We start from the raw sequence: 24,915 nt of genomic DNA, 5'->3' as shown, positions 1-24,915 counted from the left end.
GCACTTGAAAAACATTTGTGTGATGATGTATTATAGTTTCTTGATGTGGAAAATTAATTGCATACTGAAAATTGAGTCATCTGATAAACCACGAAGGATATTTCCTCACCAAGGACACAGTTGTTCCCATGCTGTGCCACATGGAATGGGCTGCAAGCATAGAAGTACCTGTGAATGTGCTAGGGGTAGGAGCGGAAAGCTGAGATAAGGAGCTCCGTACTTAGATAGTAAATTGTTCTTCTTAAGTTTTGAAGAGTAAGGTTGGCTGCCGAGACACCAATAGCTGGTTGCAGTCATCTCCAAGCACAGGGCGTACTGGTGGGAGAAGCAGGAGGTTTGCTTTAAGTCGTTATGTCTTTTCTTCAGACTAAACAGAAAGCAACAGGCACTCCAGAACACTCCAGAGCATTCAGAGTAACCTGAATTCTGAGGACATCTAGTGGTGCGAGCCCACTGCAGGGACTGGGTCTTAGTCCCAGCTGGTGACCACTCATTTCTGTATTTCAGCTAAAATTTACTACAAAATCAAATGCAGTAAAAGCAACTGGTTGAATGCACTGAAATAGTAGCGTTCTACAGCTCAAGTGTCCTAAATTCAACATTGACAGTCCCAAATATTGAGAAGTTTTAAGATTGGATCAAAAATCACAAACTTATAAGTAAATGTTGGACCTTTTGTATTTGCCTTCTGTTCCCAGAACTTTCAGAGTTCAAATATGTTTACCTCTTTTTTGCATCAGTAGAGATAGAAGTACATTTTTGTTGCTAGAAGTCTGGTTTCTTATGTTAATTAATTAATCTAGAGGTTAGAACTCTGAGATAAGAACCCAGTATCCCAAGATGCCAAAGAAATATGCACGATTTGCTAATACTAAGAAATTGTAACCCTAGCACTGCTAACCATTCAAAGAGCTCTGGGAAGACCTACCTGCTTCTCTGAGATTCAGTTTTCAGTTTCCAAGGTGGAACTGTTGTTGTTGCCTCACCATTTTGAGAGAGAACAAGAATCAATTAGCTGCAATTCAAAAAGGACTTTGATCAAGTCAAGCGATACGCACTGCATGCTGAACATTGTTACTGACTGTTGCACGATGGCGTGTTTTTCAGTGAGCCCTTGATCTGATACTTCCTCCCGAGGAGAGACAGGCATCATGAAACAGAGATTCATTTCATCAGTTCAAATCATTTTGCAGCTGGCTCTGACTACAGTAGGTCTGACTGGTAGGTACACTTCCTGAAACATTTGTTTTTTCCTTAAGACACTTTCTTTAGGAAAGTCTGAGGCTTTACCAATCTGTCCTGACCACCACTGCAGCATGTACCTATTTAAATTACTTCCTTCTGAAGTTCGGTATGGCGATTTTGAAAATGGCTGGATTGTCCTTTCTTTTTATACTGTTAATTTAAGGATTGTTTGGTGGCAATATTGAAAGGCACTTGCTCTACCCGTATATTCACTTTATGCGTGTCACATTCTCAGGAGTTAGCATATGAATAGTTACACTATTTGAGATAATTACGCAGGATTTTAATGAAATAAAGATATGTTAAAAGGTCACATGCTTGTTGTTTTAGAATGAATGCAAATGTATGATCTGTGTTCTTGGTATAAGTTAATGAGAAGTAGTCTTAACAAGAAATATTCTAAAAAGTGTTTGGATTAACAGGGAATATTTGAATGAATAATGAATACGTTTAGGTTGCCAGTACCCAAAAATTCCACCTAGCCCATTGATTTCCTTCTTTTCATAATTGTCTGACTTACAATTTACCCCAAATATGCACAAAGAATGCTATTTTCGTTCCGTTGCAAATTGAAGGTGAAATTTAATCTTAAAATGATCTGAAGATAAAAATTTTTAATGATTATGGGGATGAACCCTAAAGGTCGTATATTTATTTCCCATCTTCATGGTTTAATTTGGAGATAAATATACCATTTTGAGTTTAGGTTAAAAATAAGTGTTCATGCCAAAAATCAAAATTATTCTACTAACTATTTTAGAAGTTTGGGGTAAAATGTATTTACTTTTCTGAAAATACTAATCCTTTCCCCAGGCAGAGTTATTCACCCAATTCAGTCCACAGTTTCGTATAGTTTTATTGTCTTCAAAAAAGGATTACTTGATTGTCTTACCATTCAACAATAGCATCCAAAAGCATTGCCCACTTCTAATTTAACTAGCTGGATTTTTGTACTTCCCTAGGTCAAACATACCCTGGAAAACCTAAGATAATAAGATGTCGTTCTCTAGAAAAAGAAACCTTTTCATGTTGGTGGAAACCTGGCTCAGATGGAGGACTTCCTAACAATTACACCCTGTTCTACAGCAAGGACAGGTAACAAGTGGTGCATATGTACTCTGTGGTGGTTATGACAGACCAAAGAGAATGACAAGATTAATTTGTAAAGTTGTTTTTATTATTCAATTTTGACCTCAGATAGACAACAAGGGCTGCATAAGATCACTGGAGCGTGAGGGCACCACAGGGCACCATCACCCCAGCCTGGAGCAGGGCAGGAGGGAGCCAGCCCAGCCCTGGGCTTTGGTCATCTCCTTGGGGACGCAGACAGGCTAGGGCCAGGCTGTGCCGGGACATCAGCTCATGGGTTAGGCTGGGAAAGATAGGGCTGTGTGGAGCTGGAGACTAGCTGAACTGGGGATCTGGGAGCCAGGTAGTGCATGGGGGGGCTGGGCAGGGGCAGTGAGGGCTGATGGGGCCCTTGGGGCCCTGCCAGGCAGCTTGTCTATTGCCATGCACACCAAAACACCCATCTGGACTATAGTAATTTTTTCTCCTGCTGTTTTTTTGGTCAATGGTTCCCAAAATGCAGACATGGGTATCGCATCTCCGAAGTTAATATTTTGGTAAATTCTCAATTCCTTCATCCTGTTCAGGAATAAAGTGTGTACATGTCTGGCAACTTTTCTTAATCTGTCCATCTTCATTAAACTGCACTTTCTTCCTGAAAACTATTTGTTTCTGAACAGGAACAAGTAAGCAGGGAGGCTCAGAGACTAATTTTTTAAAAATAAATCCAGTAAGATTCAGAATAGGTAAGATAAAGCCTTAGACATCCCTGCTACAACTAAATATTCCAAATCATTGAGCACAAAAGATGCAGTCTTTAATGAAGGTACTGCACACAATGATGATTTGAGGACTTTAATTTTATGAAAAACCCAGATGTTTCAGTCTTGATCAAAAAGTTTAATGAACATTTTAATTCATACCTGTCACTGCCTGGAGCCGTTCTGCTTAGGGAAGAATAGGAGTGCTTATCCATTTCATTAAATCTGCTGAACCCAGGCTCTGACAAACACTGTAGATCTGGGCCACAATAACCTTTCTAGGCTCATTGTCCCTTAGGTACAGTCCTCTTTCTCCCATCTTTTCTTTATGAACTGTGACAAAACTACCTGGAAACTAAAAAACCTTATCATTAATGATACATAGAGCATACAGTGGAACTAAAGTTCATTCTTGCACCACATCAGCTGATGCTTTGGGTTTGTGTAGTTCTTCACACCTGGGATAGGCTATGAGTACATCACCCAGGCTAGCTTTGAGCACAAAACAATCCCTCTCCTAAAGAACCCAAAGACCCATTTAAAGGCAATAAGTAATTGACCGTGAAGTTGGGGTTTTTTTATAGTTGTGATGATGATCAGGTCAAAAACGAAATAAATTGACATCAGGAAGGTCACAGAACAGGTTGACTTGAGTCCAGCCACACACACACAGGACAATCAAGGGATCAGGCCCAACTACCACAGACCTAGGAAAGGCATGTCCTGCTTGATCTCCTTTTATGGACAAGTGACCCAGACAGTCTGCCCTGAACTTCAGCAAAGCTTTTGATAATGTCTCCCACTGCATTCTCTTGCAAAAGCTGGCAGCCCATAGCTTGGACAGGAGCACTCTTTGCTGGGCTAAGAACTGGGATGGCTGGGCCTGGGGAGTGGTGGTAGATGGAGTTACATCCAACAGCAGCTGGTCACTAGTGGTGTCCTTAAGGGATCAGTGCTGGGGTCAGTCATAATATCTTTATTGATGACCTGGATGACAGGATTGAGAGCACCCTCAGCCAGTCTGCAGATGGCACCAAGCTAGGTGTGAGTGCTGGAGGGCAGGAGGGCTCTGCAGAGGGATCTGCATGGATGAGCTGGGGCCAATGGTGTGAGGTGCAGCCAGGCCATGTGCCAGGCCCTGTCCCTGGTCACAACAACCTGCTCCAGGCTGGGGGAGAATGGCTGGAATGTGGCTCAGCAGAGATGATAGGATGATGATAAGCCATCATGTGGTGGCCAAGAAGGCCAAGGACATCCTGAGTGTATCAGCAATGGTGTGGCCAGCAGGACCAGGGCAGTGACTGCCCCTCTGTGATGGGCACAGGTGAGGCCACAACCAAATCCTGGGTTCAGTTCTGGGCCCCTCAATGTGAGAAAGATCCTGAGGTGCTGGATCACGACTGGAGAAGGGGAATAGAGCTGAGGAGGGGTTGGGAGCACAAGTCCTGTGAGGAGCAGCTGAGGGAGCTGGGGGTGTTTATCCTGGAAGAGGCTCAGGGAGCACTTATCACCCACAACTCGGGAAACTATACTCATGTGTAGGTCAGTCTCTGCTCTCAGGGCATAGTGATAGGACAAGAGGAAACTCCCTCAAACTGCACTGGAGAAGGTTCAGGTTGGACCTCAGGAAGAATTTCCTCACTGAAAGGATGGGTAAGCATTGGAATGAGCTGCCCAGGGAGGTGGTGGAGTCACTGCTCCTGGAGGTGCTCAAGAAACAGCTGGACGTGGCACTGGGTGCTATGGTCTGATTGAAAAGGTGGTCAAAGCTTGACTTGATATCTTAGAGGTCTTTTCCAACCTAAATGATTCTCTGACCTTGCTGAAAACAAATTAAGCAGTAAAAGAGCTCTCTGCCATTGGGCCCATATTTTCTAGGGGTAATGTGCAAAGATATTTAGCAATTCATCTAATTGAAGCAAATACTTTTCATTTCCCTCTTACTTGCTTATAAGTATTGTTAAAGTTTCTTTGCTGTGTCTCTGGAAATTTCTGTTTTTATTCTTTTGTTGATTTATTCCTATGTATAGAAAAGGGGGTGAAACCCTCATTAAAACAGCTGCAGTAAAAGTATCAATGAAGCATTTATGGTAACAGTATTTGACATATACCAAAAGTTTTCAAAGAGATGGGATTATAGATATATATAACCTAAAATTATACAATTTATATATTTTATATTTATAAATAAATATATTTTAAATATATCTACATAAATAATATATGTGATTGTATATATATATATACACACAAACATTTCAGGTTTCTCTGCTGAACCTAGACCATTACTAGAATATTACCTGCTTTGCTTCACTTCCTAAATTTTAAAATCATTTTGTTTCAGTGAAGAAAAAATCTATGAATGTCCAGACTACCTAACATCAGGTCCAAATTCCTGCTACTTCGATAAAAACCACACTAATCCCTGGACAACATATATTATCACTGTAATGGCAACAAATGAGATTGGAAGTAACAGCTCAGATCCTCAGCATGTGGATATAACTTCCATAGGTAAAATCAAAGAATGAAATGGAAAACAAACTAGTTGGAGATGTGTGCAGTTTTTAATCTCAGAACAGGCAGTGGTGAAAGACTTCTTTCTTCATGATGTGAAACTTGCTATTGAGAAGTGTTTATTTACAGATAATCTAAAATATGCATGTTAAATGTATGTGAAAACTATGTTTTAATTATAAATTTTGTAACTGCATACTTGATTGTAGGAATTTCATGTGTGAATATGTAAAAATTTTAACTTCAGTTGAAAAATGTTCTTCAATTTCTAGTTGTCTGCAGTATTTTAATTAGACTCAATGTAGATTATAAAAATTTCAAATTAGGCTTCAAATGTAACAATCTTTTTGACTACTGACATTGCAGTCTTGGAAGGATAAATATAACTGCCTGAGAGTTATACAGGCTTTTTGTAATATTTTATATAACTGACTCAGTTCTATTTTCTGCACACACATAATATACCATTTTGATTATAATATACTTACTTTTTCTAGCTGACATTTTAATTTTGCAAGAATGGCCTTATGAAATTTTGATTTGTACTTCCTTAGCCCAACAAATTCAGAGTCAAGCTTAAGATTTGCTGATACTATTAGAAATCAGGAGCTAATTAAACTCATTAAGGAGAAAGGAAAAATAAAAGGCTTCTTCATTATTCTTTTACAGTGCTGAATTATCTGAAATTAATATGATGACATACAAAATCATAAAGGAGGTGTCTTTTCTGAGAGAAAATTAAACAGCACTTTAATGGCACTTAAACTTTTCATTCATTTACACAGTTCAGCCGGATGCTCCTGTGAACCTCTCTCTAGAAACAAACACATCTGCTAACATGTCATACCTCTGGGCAAAATGGTCTCCACCCCCATTAGCTGATGCCAGTTCTAATTTACATGTATATCACTATGAGCTACGACTAAAGCCTGAGGTAAACGAAGAGTGGGAGGTAAGAGAAAAACGTATTTAGTTTATAAATGCTCTATCCAGTGAATTCTCTTGTCTCAGTTTAATTGGTCCTATATAAATGTTAGTTTGTGTAAGAATAGAAAAATTATTACACCAAATCTGATTAAAGAAAGAAAAATACTAGAGTAGTCTGTAGAGACCGTGAAATTCGACATGTTTACATAATCATCCTAATGTTACATATGATAAAACCCATATGTGGGTTTATACATGTGTTATATGTGGGTATATATATTTGGGTATGATAACACACTCCTCTTCAACATGATCAGTTGCAGGCAACCTGCCCCTCAGAAATTCCGTTGTGTCCTACTCACATTTAATCATTTCCATTGACATTCCCCGCCTGTTGCCATATTTCTAGGAATCAACTTCGGTATTACTACAGCTGACTTTTTAGGACAAAATATTATTCTTAAAGTTATAGTCACATGTCCTCAATGCTACCAAGCTTGTTGATGCCTTAATGATGGAGAATGCTGTGCATTATGAAAAAGTTCTGAGGACAAATTAGGAGGGTCTGCGAAAGTCGCTCAAGGCACCTGAGAAGAATTTCAATAGAGGGGGTTATATGAGAGCTGGACTACTTGTAATGCTCCTTACATTATGGATATGGTGGAGTACGAGATATATATGTTCAATAAGTTCTTGAATACCAGAATCAGCAGTGATTTTTTTCCCTGCTAAATCAATATTTTTCTTTCTTTGTAATTACAAATACCCAACTTAAATCCCTGACTCTCAAAAGTCAGTAACTCACGCCTATTCCTTTATGGTTTGCTCGTTGAAATGGTCCAATTCTTTATTATTTTCCCAGACAGTATCTGTAGGAATGCAGACACACTACGAGGTGACCAGCCTGCAAGCTGGGGTGAAATATGTTGTTCAGGTGCGTTGCATGTTAGACCTTGGAGAGTGGAGTGAGTGGAGCTCAGAAAGAAGCATTCAGATCCCTAAAGGTGAGTGGACGATTGCTGGTCTGTAAATTGCTTTGAAATCGTAGCAGGTTCAATGCTATGAACGCCTGAATGCCAGTCCTGAAAACCTGGCCTCTCACATGGATACTTTGTAGTGTTCAGTGCATTTTACCGTGCTTCTCGTGTAATTGCTTTTTTGATCTTGTTGATCCAGTCAGGATCCTGTGCTGAAACTGGCTGTGATAAACAAGGTGGGATTTACTAGGAAGTCACTTCTTACACAGGTGTGCCTAAATAATTTATTGTCCCTCTCTCTTTATTTAAAAATCATGTTGATTTTATCTGTAGCTATAAATATCAGGTAATGTTTTTTTGTATAAAAGCCTAGACTGAAAACATTGATGGCAGAGCATGACACACTTACACATACTATCACATGGAAGTCACTATCTATGTTTTATTGAATTTGAGAAGACACACTAAATATGTATGACATCCTATCTTGCTGCCAGACATTTTAACCAACTTGTCTCAAAACTTTTTCAGTTACTAGTTTTATTATTCATTATTTGCCATGGAGATTGTTGAAGTACTGCTAATAGAAAAATATTTTTTAAATGTCCCATTTTCATATTTGCCTTAGGCAATTAGAAATTTGAAAAATCAATGTCTCTGCTGTAAATAGTAGAAAATATTTATTATTGATGTAATAGGACCATATTTTTGCCACAAATACATAACTGCAAAAGTTTCAATCACTTCTGGGTTTTAACGAGCATCATCCTATTTCAAATTTAAGCATTTTTCTCCACCCAACTCTTAAGTGCTGTTCTTGAGACTATAAAAACATGCTCAGGAGCAATCATGCAAGTAGTCTGGGTACTGAACATAACAACATTACAGTGAAATATGAGAGCTACTTTTTTGTATATTTTGAGTACTGCAGAAGAAAATTACTGACAAGAACAAAAACAAATAGACAAACATTTGCATTTTTCTTTTTTGCCTAAAAGCAAAAGAAAATGACAACATACCTTTCAAACAAACAGAATCATCTTAAAACACCCCTTTTGGGAAAAAAAAATGGTTTTGTACGTAGTGGTTTAAGCCCAGCTGGCAACAAACCATTACATGGCTGCTCACTCATATGTCACCATGGTGGAATGAGGGGAAGAATCAAAGGTAAAATCTGTGGGTTGAGATAAGAACAGTTAAATAATTAAAACAAAGAAAAATGTGATAATAATAATAATTTTAGATGATGATGATGATGATGATGATGATGATGATGATGATGATGATGATGACAATGACGATGACGATGACAATGATGATGATGATGATGATGATGATGATTGATGATAAAAAAGGGGGGGAAAAAAAGAACAAAATATTATGGACACTATATTTGCTCACCCACTGCTGATCAATGCCAGACTCCATTTCTGAATCTTGATGGGCTCTGGTTCCAGGTAATTCCCAAATTTGTATGCTGGAGATGATGTTCTGTGGAGTGGAGTGTCCCTTTGGTCAGGTCACCTGTCCTGGCTATACTCACTCCCAACTTTTTCTTGTTTTGTACCTCTTCACTGACAGAGCAGGAGACACAAAAAGGTCCTTGGCTCAGGATAAACATGACTTAGTGACAAAATATCCTTGTACTATGAAAATTATTCTCATACTGTATCCTATCCACAGCTCTATACCAGCTTTTGAGAAGAAATAATATCTTCCCAGAGCACCATCGAAAGTATGTTGGATAGTAGAGTGTATTTTAAATAATTTTGTAGAGCCTGCTGTGACCGTATTTCAACATTCCTTATGAGCTACCCTAAATTTTTGCCCTAAGTAGCAAATGGTCCCTCCTTTCATGCACTACTATGAAGCAAAACTTCTTCTTTTTTCATATTTTCCTGTTCTCTGCTTGACATTGTTTTACGAATTCAAGATGGACCTAATGGATTAAACTTAGTAATTAGCTAATTTTTTTACTCTTACAGAGCGGTTACCTCCTGAAAAGCCCACAATAATAAAGTGCCGCTCTCCTGAAAAAGAAACATTTACTTGTTGGTGGAAACCTGCTTCGGATGGAGGACTCCTGACCAATCACACTTTGCTTTACAGCAAAGAGGGGTAATAAGCACTGTGTAGTCATTCAATGTTTTGTTGGAAGGACCTGGAAAATCAATCCTCATTGGTTTCTTGTTTCAGGAGATGCAATCTTCTGCAGTCCGTGTAGTCCACGTAGTCCACAGTCTGGTTTTGTCCAGTGGCATGTTCTGGCATCACACTCAAGCAGCAACATGTCTAAGACTGAAATAGCAAATCTTGATCTATTTATAATGGCAGAAATTACTGTGAATTCTGTCTTTTCACTGTTCCTCAATAGTATACTAGTAAACAATATAACTGCACAGTCCTAAAACTCTTCGACCACACAGTCTTAGAAATAAAACTTTCCAAAACGATCAGATACTAAAACTCTTATTTTCTGATAAGGTTTGTTTTACAATAGTATTCATAGGCCATGAATACCTCCTGGTTTCCGTAGTAATCTTTCCTTGGAACTCAGATAAAGTGCTCAACATTCATTTTAAAGCAAGAGTCAAGAAGTTTTTTAGGTCTTGTAAACCCTTTTGGGTCGTTTTTAGTTCACTTAGAACTGCTCAACCTCGCAATGAGCTAGATAGATGCTAAACTCTGTGCCTGTCAGCTGAGAGTCCACTCAGTGTAAAAAGACAGATACTTGTCCAGCTGGGTATGGTAGAGTAAGAGGTCCACATCCACAATTTTCTCTTTTGTTTTTGTGCGTCCAGGAAGAGCATGAAAACAAATACAACACACTCAATTTCCTCTCCTACCCCTCCTCTGGCTTTGGGAAGCTTGGGTATGGATGTGAAGGAGAGGAACAAAGATATTTTTTTTATAATTGAGAGATGAAAAACCAAATAAATTCTGTAAGTTTATTAGTGTAACCTACAGAATTCCTAGAATGAACATTGGAACATAATTTTTATTGGGTAGGTTAGAAGATTTCAGCAATCACTTCTACTCAGTCTCTGAAACAAGTACGGGCTCTGGGCTGTACAGTGGACAGTGACTTTCAGAGCAGTGGCTATACTAGCCCACAGTGCACCTGCTATAGCCTAAACTCTTCAGACTTTGTGCGGAAAATGCTTAGTATAATCTCTGGGATCGTGATGGCTTTAGTCTGGAAGCAGTTTTCTGATTTTCTTCACATTGCCAGGCATGAAAAATCAGCCCCAGCCCCAAATAATGCTGAAGTACTAGCTACCAAAATCAGTCTGTGTAACCTAATCACTGGGATTCTTTCATTTCAGAGAAGAAAAAGTTTATGAATGTCCAGATTACAAAACTGCAGGCCCCAATTCATGCTACTTCGATAAAAAGCACACCTCTTTCTGGACCATATACAATATAACTGTGAGGGCAACTAATGAAATGGGAAGTAATGTCTCTGATCCTCATTATGTGGATGTGACTTACATAGGTAAGAGTTAAAAAGTAGTTTCTGTGGAACCAAATAATTCAGAATCATGGGTTTTGACACAAGAATTTTAATTCCAGGTATCCTGGTATATAGTGTTATATCCAAGTTAAAAACTTGTAAAAATAAGATATTCCTTAGTGTAATAACAAATCAATATTAGTCTCTTTATAATCTTATTTTCAGAAGAAGCCAAAAATGCTAAAAGCTGTGAAATTGCATTTAGATAAACAGTTATTGGTTTTCCATATTTCTTGTAGTCAAACCCTAAGAAACATCATCCAACTAAAATCTTTTTTCCACTGTACAAGCAACTGAAATAAATTTTATCTTTTAACTAATAATACTTAAATCTGATTACCTAAAAGTAGTTTCCAGACCCAAGAGAAGCTGCATTAGTGCTTTTTATAGCAGTGTACTGATAATCTCTTTCTCAGACTTTTTCTACAGAGTGACTGTGGACAAGTAATTAGGGTTTTATCTAAGGGAACGGAACATTATCCTTGATAACCATTTTGTTGTCAAGGATCTGGCTGCCAGGAGTCTGGCAACTGGAAAAGGGCTGCTGGAGAAATGGCTTTATATTTTACCTCAGTGCAATGACCTGATGAATTTTTAATCAGTCAGTGGTAAAATATATGCACAATATGCAGAAGCTGTACCTCTAAACTGAGGAAGATGCAAGCCTGACTGTAGAAGAAACCTGCGTTCCATTTTGGTTTGTTTTTTATATACAGACAGTGCTTTAATATGCTTTTTTGTTTTACTTTTAAGTATCTGTACATATGAGTGTAGGGATCATGTGGTTGAGTTTTCTGAATGTAAAAGATGGAGGGGACAATTTTCATTAGCTGCATCCATGTTTTCAGTGTTCCTAAATATTTATGCCAAGCTTTGATAAGATTATACTAGAGCATAGCTTCGATAATATAACACGAAAGATGCTACCTTTGAAATATAGTTGTGGGGAAAAGTAACAATAGAGTAAAGTAAGAAAAGGTATCTTTGATGATAAATGATTAAGGCAAATCTCAATATGAATTCAACATACTACTGATTTTGGAGAGGGGGTTAAAATTTATAAATCCATACTTCATCCTGATTTCTATATTCCAGTAGCAGTTCTAAATTACCAGACACAATGGAGATCACAACTCTTCACTCACATCATTTTATATTTCTTCCTAAGAAATGCAGGGAAATAAATCACTTAGATTCTTATTGACAGTTCTTTTATTTCAACAGTACAGCCAGATCCTCCTGTGAATATAACTCTGGAATTAAAAAAGTCAATAAAGAGAAAACCGTACCTGGTCCTGACATGGTCTCCACCCCCACTAGCTGATGTCAGATCTGGATGGCTTACACTTGAATATGAATTACGACTAAAGCCTGAAGAAGGAGAGGAATGGGAGGTAAGAATGTCACAATTTTTTGCTAGATAAAGCTTTCTGACCAGCTAGATTTTGTCATCCAGATCCCATGCCTGAATGTAATGATGCAGACACACTAAATAGTCCATATTTTTTCAAAAGTGCTTGTGCTTGGTTTCCTGCTGAGATCACTGGTATCTCAGATGCTGCTGTACAATAGCAGGTGATAAAGTACTTGTTTTTAATTGTGGTCATTATTTATTAATAATATTGGCATTGTAGTTTAAATTGTTCGTTCTCATTTAGTCAGGTTTCTTTTGTGATAATTTATTCTTAACCACAAGCACTTCTTAGATAACAGAAAACTCAATGACATTATATAAAATAATTCAAATTTATATAAATAACCATTAAGTGGTAATTGTAGTGACCGCAAAATAATGATAATTTTCTTTGCCAGGATCTAAACTGAAACAACTGAGTGGCAAATTAAAGACTCCAGCTATTGGCATTTCACTTGACCCCTGCACAGCTTCCAAACCACCTCTGTATCTCCTCCTGCCTTCCCCCTCTCTCCCCTCTCTCCCTTTCCTCTATCCCTCTGGCCATTGCAAGACCTACTTTTTATTACACCGTGCATTTCCACCACTCCGCATCATCCCTCTTCGTCTCTGCATTTTCTTTCTACATCTCTGTTGCCTCCTCCTTTTCCTGTAACCATTGCTGTTCCTACCTTTACCACAGCTCCTCCTCTATTTGCCATAAATTCATGATATGTTTTTACAGCAGTTCAATTTGCACTGTATACCAGAGCCAGATCTCATTCCCACCTGATAGAAAACTATACTATAGAAATAAAACAAATGTACCATTATTCCATGCCTTCTCAACAATTATTTGGAGCAGATATCCAGACTCATTCTATATTCCCATCTTGATTACCTAAAACCTAGCTGTGACTTCTGTTTTATTTTCAGACTATTTTTGTTGGACAGCAAACACAATGTAAAATGTTTAGTTTAAACCCTGGAAAGAGGTACATTGTACAGATTCACTGCAAACCAGACCACCATGGACTGTGGAGTGAGTGGAGCCCAGAAATGTATATTGAGATCCCTACTGGTGAGTTGCCAGGCATCCATTCAGTAAATGTTATTGCATGCAAATTCATGTTATATTTTTTTGTTAGCTGTGTGTGGCTCCCATACAGATCCCTTAGTTTCCCTAGGACAGACAAGAACCTCCTTGCTAAGGTAACCAGATCCTTATCATCCCTGCACCATACCCGGTTACCTTTCCCCTTCATTACTTTATGATCAAGTTATGAAGGTGAATAATCTCTTTGCTTATTTAAACCATGTCCTTTCTGTCTATTGCCTCATTTTTTCCTCTTTATGATATTTTTAAATTAAAAGAACACTGGCAACTCATTAAAACTCTGACACAGACAACAAATGGTGACTGCCTTCAGACAGCAACAGCTCTTCACTCTTTATCTGGAATTAATATGAATAAGCACTTCAGTATAAAAAGTGTTACATTACATTAAGTATCCTTAAAAATATGTAAACCTAGGTCACTTTAGCCAGCATTTAATTAATTGTATTATATGTATTTAATAATGAAATGACTACAGTTTTGGTACAACAGGATTTGAACCCAATCTGTATAATTGGCTGTAACAAAATTTTCCTCTTCATGCATTTTTGTATAATTTTTCCAAGACCGTTTATCTCCTGTGCAGTACTATTAGTAAAAATTATATTCATTATTCAATATTACAGGGATTGTTGCGATCCATCTGTGCTGATGAGGGCCTCTATTTGACAATAAATTTGGCAGTTTAGGCGAATTTTTAAAATAAAAGTAATTTGCGGGGGGTTTTTTTGCATGCTGACTGTGCATATTCTGGATGCATGCCCTTAAATAATTCTGGTTTTTCTTAGACTTTAGAGTAAAAGATATGGTTGTGTGGATCATCGTTGGTGTCCTATCATCTCTTATATGTTTAATCATGAGCTGGATAATGATTATGAAAGGGTACAGGTAAGCCACCAATTTCACAATTGCATGGAGTCCAAGATCAGAGAAAACTTTTTAAAAATAGACTTCTAATATTTGATTCAATTTTCTATGCCATTTACCTTATCTTATAAACTATTAGTTATAGGTATTTAACTTAATTTGCAGCTGATAAGGCAGTATTTCTGCTCCTTATGGAAACCAGGCTAAATTTTCAGTTGGTAAATATCTGTCTCTGTTAGATCTGACTAATCTTGGTTAGTCATGTAATATTATCAAACATTACTTGGAGTATCTCTGTTCCTGTAGGAGACCTGTCTTTGGGTTTTGTCGTAATTTCCTAAAGTAAACAAGGTTGTATTATGAAATCGTCTTCCTGCCAGCCTCTGTATCAATTTCCCAAATGATTTCTTAGAATCCTGGCTAATTTCATTCAAATTCAAAGAGAAAGGTGTTGCAAAGATTATTGCTTTTGTGTAAGTCTTACAAAAAATACTGGCTGAGTAGAAGAAAAGGATAGAAACTGTTGTTGGAAAAGCCATGTCCTTCACAATAAATCCTGTTTAGCAGTAGTCAGGTGACAGTCAAAGATTCACAGACAGCCCTACTAGCCCCTCCTGAACTGTGCCTCACTTCACTGTGTCTTGTCCAGTGATGAATTTACAATGGTACTAGAGAACTGGAGGTTAAGGGACAGATGGCTATTAAAAGGATATTAGTAATTTTGCTTTTCCAGTTGAATAACTTTCGTTTTTTATAAATACATCTAAGGGTACTTTATGAGCTGTAACTGAATTTGTGAATTACCCAGCCTGAGAGAGAGATAGGCGACAAAGGGACATATAAGATATGGGAGAAATGTTTAAAATCTCAATCATATTCTGAGGAAATGGGAGAACAAATAGTGAGATACGATCTATATTTACACCTGGTATGTTTGTTCCGGGTTTTTTTTAGAATGATGGCCTTTATCCTGCCACCAGTTCCAGGACCAAAGATAAAAGGCATCGATACACATCTGCTGGAGGTGAGTACCACAGCTGGCAACAAATGAATTCACCATAACTCACTTTTCCAACTTATGTACTAGCAAACACAATTACCACGGTAAAGTGTAAAACTGATTCAATTAATCAGTGTTGGAAATACGCAACACTTTCTGGTTAAACATGTGGAAGACGTGTGAGTCGGAGTTTTGCCTTGCACTTGTAACAGAAGGGTGTTTAAGAACAGGGTTTGTGACTGCCCTGTTTCCTGGGACATGAGGAAATGCCCCTGTGAACTTCCCAGTAATTCTTATCGAAGGTGCTTTCCACAGTCTTTTGCCATGTTGAAGAGGCAGGACATGTCTGCACTGCAATTCTCCTCCATTTCCTTCTTGTTAAACTCAGGAGACCTATACTTGCCAAAAGCTCCCTGCTCCTCCCTCTTTAGAAACATGAATTTTAGGATTGTCTTCCCCCTGAGGAAACTCAGGAATTTTCTTCTCTTCTTTCAATATTTTCTGAGGCAGTAGAAATCAGGTTTAACTCTAGCAATATAACTATCAAAGTGTTTGTATATCAAATATGTAGATTATTCATATAATCCCTAAGGTTGACAATGAAAAATTATATCCTCTTCATTATGCCTTTAGACAGGAAAATCGGAAGAATTACTGAGTGCTCTTGGTTGCCATGGTTTCCCTCCAACATCAGACTGTGAGGAACTACTGGTAGAATATCTGGAGGTAGAGGACAGTGAGGATCAGCAACTCATGCCAAGTCATGACACTCCCAGTAAAAACACAAAAATTATTCTCAAGGAAACAGACAGTGACTCAGGCCGAGGGAGCTGTGATAGCCCTTCTCTCCTCCCTGTGAAGAGCAGAGAATCCCGTGGCCTTCCATCTGCTCTTCAAACACAAGATGTAAGAGCTAAAGAAAAGAAAGGAGGAAAAGGGAGCCGGGAAACTCAGTGTACGGCCTCAGAACAGAAAATGCTCCCTTGTAGCAGTGAGAGTATAAAGTCGTGCACATGGCTGGCAGCTCAGTTACCCGGTAATCAGGCTGCTATGTTTGCCTACCACAGCACTGTGGAGGCTTTCAGGATAACACTGAACACCACAAACGTGAACACTTCACCAGTTTTGGTGGGAAATGAAGAAAATCGTCAGTCGCTATATCCTATTGCTGAAACTGTATATGATGATGAGGAAAAGATAAGCGAGATGGAGTACTCCAAAACTGACCAAACTACAGTGCAGGTCAGACAAAACCAACAAAATGACAAGTCACCTTTCCTGAATCCTAAACTAATGGACTATGTAGAAGTTCACAAAGTCAGACAAGATGACGAACCAACACTATTACTGAAACATAAAGAAAATAGCGGAAAGACCAAAAAAAACCCTGTTCCAGGAACCAGCAAAGAATATACCAAGGTCTCAACAGTTGTGGACCATCATATTTTAGTATTATTGCCAGATCAGCGCACCCAGAACACACCTGTAGCTCAAGAACCTGTAGCAGAAACATCCCAGAACCCTCAGGAAAGTCAAGGTGAGAAGAGCACGGACTACAGCACGACAGCTCCAAGTGACTCCAGAGGAGACACCAGTGGATCAGACTACATGGACCCATCTTCCTTTATGCCCTCCTTTAAATAACCTTTTAGCACAGTACATGCTTAGTAGTTACACACAGCAAAATAAAATCACATAGCAAACAGTTCTCTTAAAAAGTCTAGCCTCCAAAAGCCTTGCCTCCAATGTGCATTTTGCAGGTGATAAAATAATCTGTGAGTTGAGGTAACAGTCATGGGCGTAAATCCTGGATCATTAACACACATTTCCGACACAGTGAAATGAGGAAATGGATCTTGTCTGTCATGAAAAATGCACTGTAAAATAATTATTCAGTTCTGCAAAACTTCTGTTGATTGATGAAGCCTGAGGAAATACCACAGATTCAACAAAGATGAAAGTTGTTATGGGTCAGTCAGCAAACCATAGTGATCTGAGCAGTTCCTACATTACATAAATCATTGCACAACAGTATTCTTACCTAAAATGTGTTTTCTTCTGAATGCATTGTGACACTAGATTGTCTTTGTCTTTTCTCAGTTCTTCAGAAAAAGGAGCTCTTATACATGACAAATCATATATAAAAGAGAATGTATTCTACACATTGCAGTAAAATAATATATTCTTCTAAATATATTTTTGCTTTGTTTCAATGTGACAGAAAACTGCATCCCATTCATATCCTAGTCCAGACAAACCAAAATGAAAGAGAAAGCAGGATAATATATGATATACTGCCTTACTGTACATAATATACAATTTTAATATAAGCCCATATGTTTAACAATCTATTTTTAAAGACTATTTTTCTATTACCAAAAAAAAGCAAAATAAAATATTTTTTAATTTCCCAATGCTATTTAGCTACCTAGGAACTTTTCTCTTTCATTCTGCTGAGGCAGTAACAAGTAAAGCTATAATTTCTATACAAAACATAAAATTAAACTTTATACAATTAAGAATATGGAGACATTTTTAAACTATATTTCTAATATATTACAGATATATTACTATTTGAATTGTAAATTATTTGTTTCACAGGTTTTTTATTACCTGTAATTATATAATTAAAATAGAATTTCAGTTTCAAGAACCGAGGTTCTTTCCCGTTGAATTTGTACTCTGACATCAGTTGTAAATGAAATGGGGTTCTCCTGTATCCTGCACTTTTCTCTGAGCCTGGAAGGAAAGTTAAAAGTCAGATTTTTCATAATGAATTTATGAATATTGGTTTTGGAACCCTCAGACCTCCATTGAAAAAGGAGTGGGAATGAGGAAACGAGTTCATGTACTTGGGCTGGTCCCAGAAAAGCAGTGGGAACAGTAAGGATCCATTATACCCAACAGTAACTGAAGACAAAAACAAAGACAAAAAACCAAAACCTTCAAAGTTGCTGTCGTCCTTGCTTCTTGAAACAAAAGTTTAATTTACTCCAGAAAAGTATGACTTATGATGGCTGATTAAAAGTAGGCCAAATATTTAGCTGGCATCTCTAGCTTCAAGGGAAACTGGAAACTTAAGGTGAGGGAATGATCCTGAACCTGAGAAGGAGAGTGTATTTGATAGATTGACTCTTTTGTTAGTCTCTTTCCTCAACAGCTTTACTTTTCTCTGTGTTCTTATGATTTTATGCACTGAACGAGCCTTCCTGTGCTATCAGCCCTGCTGCAGAGCCAGCCAAAAGAGAATTTCAGATTTTGAAGGTCCCAGAAGGCCACATCTGATTTGGAGAATCAGAGTCTCACCCTTTACCTTCAAAGCCATGGAACTGCTCAAGCACAGATTAGTAGAACTGCCTAACCTTTGCACCGGCAGGACATTAGAACTTAACTAATTATCTATGTGTCTGTAAACATACCTGCTAGTGTAGACTGTAGCATTAGGGTGGCATTAGATTTAGAGCCTGTCCTCTATACAGGCAACTGCCCATTTTCAGGGGCTGATCAGAACACTGTGGATGCTCTGCTGAAGATGTGGGAAGGTATATTAGATTCCTAATTCAACCATTTATTTAACATGTGAAGACATGAAGGGGCTACTACAACTATCAGCCAAACATAAAACTCTACTCAGTTATAGTTAACAGAATAATTTTACTATAGATACTCTGTTTGTAGTATGCCTTCTAGAGATGCTAGAAGTACTGGAAAGAAGCTCTTGAGTTATGAGGAAACCTCTGTGTGTGTAAGTGTGTAAGCTGGTAACACACTGTGTCTGGCAGTGTTTTATTTACCCTTCAGTTTTCTGACTGAATCTGACAAGCTAATACAATCAGACACATTATTCTTTCTTTATACAGATAGCTCTATGTGTGTTGTTTCCTGCACCTGATGATGTGTGTAAAGATATACTGCTACAGGCCTTCTGGGATGTATCTAGTGGTGCACAGGAGCTGTAGCATCTCATGAAACCTAGAGCCTAAAGATGTTCCTTACAGAGTAGATTTCTTAGGTTAGAACAGAGATGCCTACCCAGATGTACGACAGCAACAAGCTGTTCCCGCCCTATTTTTTTACCTGAAGTTGCTTTTCACCTGCAGCAAACAGACACAACAGTTACCAGATTTTAAGTGTATGATTCATCCTGCCTAACTGTAGGCATGCGTGCCTCCAATAATTCACAGAGAGAGTCAAGGACTTTCTCTACTTTGTCATAGATGAAACTGAAACTGCAAAATAGTTGTAGCCTAAATTATCTGTGGGTGTTGAGCATCTCCCATTTTTACTGATTAATGTCTCAAAATGCCAAATCATTATGGCTCTCTGTGAAGAGAGCCACAGTGGAAAAGGGGCATTTGCTTGTTGCTTTGAAGTTTTTGGGGATTTGCTAGCTAAATGTGATTTGAACACATTTTCATAAATATATGTAGTTCTTGAAGATGAACAAATATGCAGATAGATTAATTTTCCCTTGCATTTGCTTGTATTTTCCAAAACAGCTTCTTGGCCCAGTGGCAGAGCTTCTGAAAGTGACCTTAAACATCTGAAAGTACATTGAAAAAAAAAAATTTGTGTTCTGTAAAATGAAAATAACCTTCAGCTAAGTGTTTGTTCCTTTTGAATGTTCAAACACTTATTTTTTTCTGTTTGCAACAGTATTTTTGCTTGCAATTCTTTAAGCTTTTCATTAGGAAGTACATGAGTTTTTTCAGCAGTTCTACAGAGTCAATTAGTGTAAAATTATGACAAACCAAGGGGGAAAAACAGACTCTTGAGACCTCCAGAGGGATGAACAGAATTTACCCCAGGAAAAGGGATCAGCCCTCTAGCACCATTAGTCAAATTTCTCACTTGGAATAATTATTTCAAGAATGAGAATGATATTTTCAATGTCAAAATTATCCGTGTGTCATTTGTAGTGTGAATTACTTTGTAATAGCATAAAAACCCTAAAAGCTAACATAAAGACTCTTCTACATAATTAGTTTTACAAAATTCCTAAAATTTAATTTTATTTAATTACCTTTCCTTCTGACTCAGACTAATTTTACTGACCTTTTTTCTTCAGTATTGGCTAATATGATTCATTATCATAAATTTTTTTCCTATTTTTTTTAGCACAGACATGTTTGATGTACAATTTTAGTATTCTATGTAATATTTCAGACTTTAGAAGAAATACAAACTAATGAATTGGCACGTGCTCACAAAGCTCAGTATCACATATGATGAGGACTTTGAGTTTGATCTTTATGATACTATGTAACTACAAAGATTATTGAATCAAAATGCAGTGAATTAACCTGATATATTAGTAAGAGGAAATATGTATTTATGGAACAAACTTTAAAACAAATATGTAATGATGAGTTATGTCAAAACCGTGAATTTTGTAGTATATCTGTGTGTCTATGTTTAAATGGCTGAAAAATAGCTGCTTTAAATGTCATTCAAGTATCCAAAGTATATTAGCAGCAGGTGTTAAAAATGAGTAAGCAGAATTTTTTTGTGCTCTCTGAAGCATTGTATATGTGGGGTTTACATCATGAAGCCTGTAAGTATATTTTGTAATTTCATGGTAACTATAAACCATTTGAAGGTGTTGTGAAAGGAAACTGAAGGCATGTAAGCTGGTTGATAGACATCAGACATCTTCTACAAAGCCATAATGACAAATGAAGTGAAAAAAGTGTCATGAGATCAGGCATCACATTCTCAAATAATTGCTACCTCAGGTATTTTTTTCTCCCTTTAAAAGGCAAGCAGTAAAAGCATTCTGTAAATTTGTGGCATATTCTATGAAGAATTTAAAAATCTTATTTGTAAATTCAAATCATTTTTGTTAACAAAGACCTTGTCATGGAATCATGACTTGTGTTGCAGTGGTAGTATGAGGATGGAATATTTGAGATGCGTAGTAAAATTAAATATTTTTAATATGGATTTAAAAAAAAAAAAAAGCAAAAATACTAAAAAAAATTTCCATTTTGAAGGAATATCTTTGGTGCCCAGATTGGCAGTCAAGCATCAGTCCCATTACTGACCTGAAACATTTTTTGGCACTATTTGTATTCCCAGGTCACTAGGACTGATTGAGCCAATTTTCCAGAAGGATTCTCATTCTGGATCTCAGCTATGGAACTGTATTTATCAATACTTGTTACTTAGAATTACCTGTTTTCAACTGAGTTCTTAGGAAGCAAACTTTCAATTCTGTATCTAAATAAGCGAAAATGGAAAGCCCTGCTCTCAGCTTTCTCAAACTGTCATGCTAAAATGAGGCTCCAGTTCCTGTGGGTGTGGAAAGATGGACTGAATTATAATAATTTGAATAACCTCGTGGCCCAGCTTTGAAAACCATTTTGAAACAAATCAGGGATTTTCTTCGTTTTTCTGGTGTAAAGCAGAAAAATAAAGATAAATGGATGCCTAAATACACACTACATGGGGATATAAAGAACTTAAGTATCATAGAAGCATAGAACAGTTTGGCTTGGGAAAGACCTGCAAGGTCATAGAGCCCAAATATTAACCTAGCCCTGCCAAGTCCACCACTAAGTGACAGAAGAGGGACAAGGTTGCTGCCTGTGACAGAACAGAAAAGGAGTACAGTGACTATGGGATGGTACATGGTAGATGATGAGGGAAAAAATTCATTTTGACTACAGCTGAGAAGTGGCGGGGAAGAAGAGAAGATGGAAGGAAAATAATCAAATGTGAGAATAGACGTTAAAAAATAAACACTAGCAGAACTGAGAGGAGTGATAAATGAGTTAGTGAAGGGGAAAAAAGGAAGAGAAGAAAATACTTTTATATCAAAAGTGGGAATGTGCAGTTACCTGAAATAGTCCACAAAAGCAGTAAAGCCTTATGAAATGCTAAAGAGTTGGCAAAATGCTGAAATCAGCTACTGTGGATCAGCTGTTACATATGAGCAGAAAAAGTCCTATACATGAGAAGTGGTCATTCATTTTCTATCACTTACAGGATTTTTCTTTCCCATATCTGACATTGGTCCTGGGCAAAAACAAAACTTGAAGAGTCAGGCTCTGATCTGACATGGTATTTCCTACATTCCTAAGGGGAAAAATTAAAAGAAATAAAGTGCACCACACTACTTTTATAAACAATCTTCCATTTTTCACACAGATACACAGGTGAGACTTATTTATCCATTTACATTGTCCTACACATATGCCTACCATTCTTAAGCATAGTTTTGTTTTTATTTAGTATACGTAATACAATGACCTAAAAGCTCCAAGAGAAAAAATACTTTGGGGATATTTCTAAGCAGTCTCTTGGTATTTCTGGGCATTGTTTCAGTTTGTACCTGTGACAATGTATCTGTTAATACTTTCCTTAGTCGGAAAATCTCTAACTTGGTAATAAGTTCTGAAAATTACCAAGTTAGGTTTAAAATACATCTCTTCAATGTTACATTTTTAAGAGGTACTATTATATCTGTTGGAAGTACTAAAGAAAAATATCTGTATTTGTTGCGTGGCCTCGTAGAGTGCTGATATGCTAAAAGCTGATCTTATACTCAAGATGTTGGTGCATAGAACAGTTAGATATTAAAAAGTCTTTTTATATATATTCCTCTTTTTGGAAGGTTTATTGTCCTTTTCTACTCGATGAGGCTGCTTGTCTTGGATCTTGACATTATTTAACTATTTTTTTAACAATGCTACTTTTGGATCTATTTTTGTGGGCTGCTGAGTACTTTCACCTCATTTTGACAACAATAAACATTGAAAGATTTCATTTCAGTTCCTGCTATTGTTAGTTTTAGAGACTTGTAACACTGAGTAGAACTTTTTGAGGATGCTGAAAATCATTGTACAAGTCTCTTGTAGAAAATACCCCCTCAGTAGGGTGGAAACTATACATGTCTAGAAAAAGGCAGATTTTTCTAGAGGCAGAACTATAATGATGTCATATCATATTTTTTAATATTCATAATGATGTAGACTACTCTTCATTCTCATCCCTTTGGCTTTAATTCCAAAGGGGAGAGGAAACTACTGCTCAGCTGTATTTACAGAGAGCTCCTGGGCTGCTTTAGTGTTGTCTGTTTTTCATTTTGGAAAGTAATTTTTTTTATTCTGACTACAGAAACAGTTCATCTGATATAATACAACCATCAGTTTTTATATGTGTGTAATATTGCTCAGAGATACTCAGCACTATCTTGGCTTCTGAAATATTTTTGTTGTTTTTGTGTATGTTTTAGTCATTGTGTGAGATATAGCAATACTGAGAACACTATTATGAAAAAGTATGGCCCAGAAAAAAACATGTTAGCAGTCATTAACTAATTTTATTTGATCAAAATTCTGATGTGCTGTTAAGTGAGGGTAAAAGTCTCTGGAACTCCCTTGTCTTTAATTGTGCCAGCAGTCTCTCAAAGAAACAAAAATTTCACCCTCTGAGTAATATCCAGAATAAACAGTATATTTTCAGCTGAGAAAGAGATGACCCAATATTTAGAGCAAACTTACATTCCATTTGCATAAACCATTTCATTGGTAGATTTGCGATACAAGCTAGGCATTTTATCCACTACACTTTCAGAATTTGTATTCAATGTGGAACATGAGAGGTTATTGCACTGTCATTACTGTAGCAACAGAATGACTTTAAGCACAAATATTCTATGAACCAGATCCAAATTCTTTTTGTAAATTTCTAAAATCCAAGAAATTGTAAGAATTAGATTTCATATGTTGTATGTACATTGTTTGGAGAATACTGGTATAAAAGTAGTTGCTCAGGAATTACTCATTGTTTCTAAGTGTATCTAAAGGAAAATGCTTTCAAATACATTTTTTAAGTTCTTGATATTGAAAATGCTGGCTTTACTAAAATCCATTAGTGTTTTCACTTGTAAGATCAATATTGTTATGAAGTCTGTAGCTTTCTGATGAATTATTTGATCTTTTGTCATTGTAAAATCTCTTTGCAATGGTGTTTGCATTTCAGTTCAATAAAAGTTCATGAATAAAATTCCCAAATTCTGTATTTCTTCATGATGTGCAACACTTCTACTATATAATGTATAGCAAGAAAAAGGAAAATCCTAGCATCCAAGAAACTCTGTAGGGCAGGATTCTGCTATCTTCCATGGAGAAATCTCCACAATAGCTAATTAACCAATTTTGGTGTACTGAGCAATTGAACCACGTAACACAGATGGCTCACATACCAGGTCACAATTCCTATATTTTCTTTTTTATGGCTCTTTATGTTGATTTAAATTATGTTTATCATTGAAATTCAGGGATTTGTTCAGCAAAGGTAAAGTTGGATCAAGAAAGGTTGGGGATTGGGAGAGTCCTAAGGTGTGTAAGCACTACCCTGATTACTAGAGAGTGCAGATCTCTGACCCTTTGCCATCCCTTTGCCAACACTGAGCAGTTCTCCTGCAAAGCTGGGGCTGCTCCACAGGTTTCTCCTTAGGAGCAGGCACGGTCATCAAAAGCACGGCGAAATACCTCTCACTGGCAACTGTGTCTAGTTAAACTGT

General features: G+C 37.2%; 1 protein-coding gene across 8 annotated transcripts in view; it reads left to right on the top strand.

The window, feature by feature from the left end:
• Positions 1-24,397, top strand: part of PRLR (prolactin receptor) — a 161,603-nt gene extending 137,206 nt beyond the window's left edge. For all 8 annotated transcript variants that reach the window (XM_033085435.2, XM_033085434.2, XM_033085437.2 and 5 more), the window contains 12 exons: positions 1,108-1,221; positions 2,208-2,340; positions 5,419-5,588; positions 6,377-6,543; positions 7,381-7,522; positions 9,481-9,613; positions 10,822-10,991; positions 12,234-12,403; positions 13,339-13,483; positions 14,308-14,407; positions 15,341-15,410; positions 16,020-24,397. In XM_033085435.2, coding sequence (XP_032941326.1) covers positions 1,152-1,221; positions 2,208-2,340; positions 5,419-5,588; positions 6,377-6,543; positions 7,381-7,522; positions 9,481-9,613; positions 10,822-10,991; positions 12,234-12,403; positions 13,339-13,483; positions 14,308-14,407; positions 15,341-15,410; positions 16,020-17,030 — 2,481 coding nt within the window. In that variant the 5' untranslated portion in view covers positions 1,108-1,151 and the 3' untranslated portion in view covers positions 17,031-24,397. The remainder of the gene's footprint in view (positions 1-1,107; positions 1,222-2,207; positions 2,341-5,418; positions 5,589-6,376; positions 6,544-7,380; positions 7,523-9,480; positions 9,614-10,821; positions 10,992-12,233; positions 12,404-13,338; positions 13,484-14,307; positions 14,408-15,340; positions 15,411-16,019) is intronic.
• Positions 24,398-24,915: the final 518 nt, after the last annotated feature.

This window comes from Catharus ustulatus, chromosome Z, assembly GCF_009819885.2.
Source record: "Catharus ustulatus isolate bCatUst1 chromosome Z, bCatUst1.pri.v2, whole genome shotgun sequence".
Taxonomy (NCBI): Eukaryota; Metazoa; Chordata; class Aves; order Passeriformes; family Turdidae; genus Catharus; species Catharus ustulatus.
Note: the sequence above shows the minus strand (reverse complement) of the source record. Positions and strands in the feature narration are given on the sequence as shown.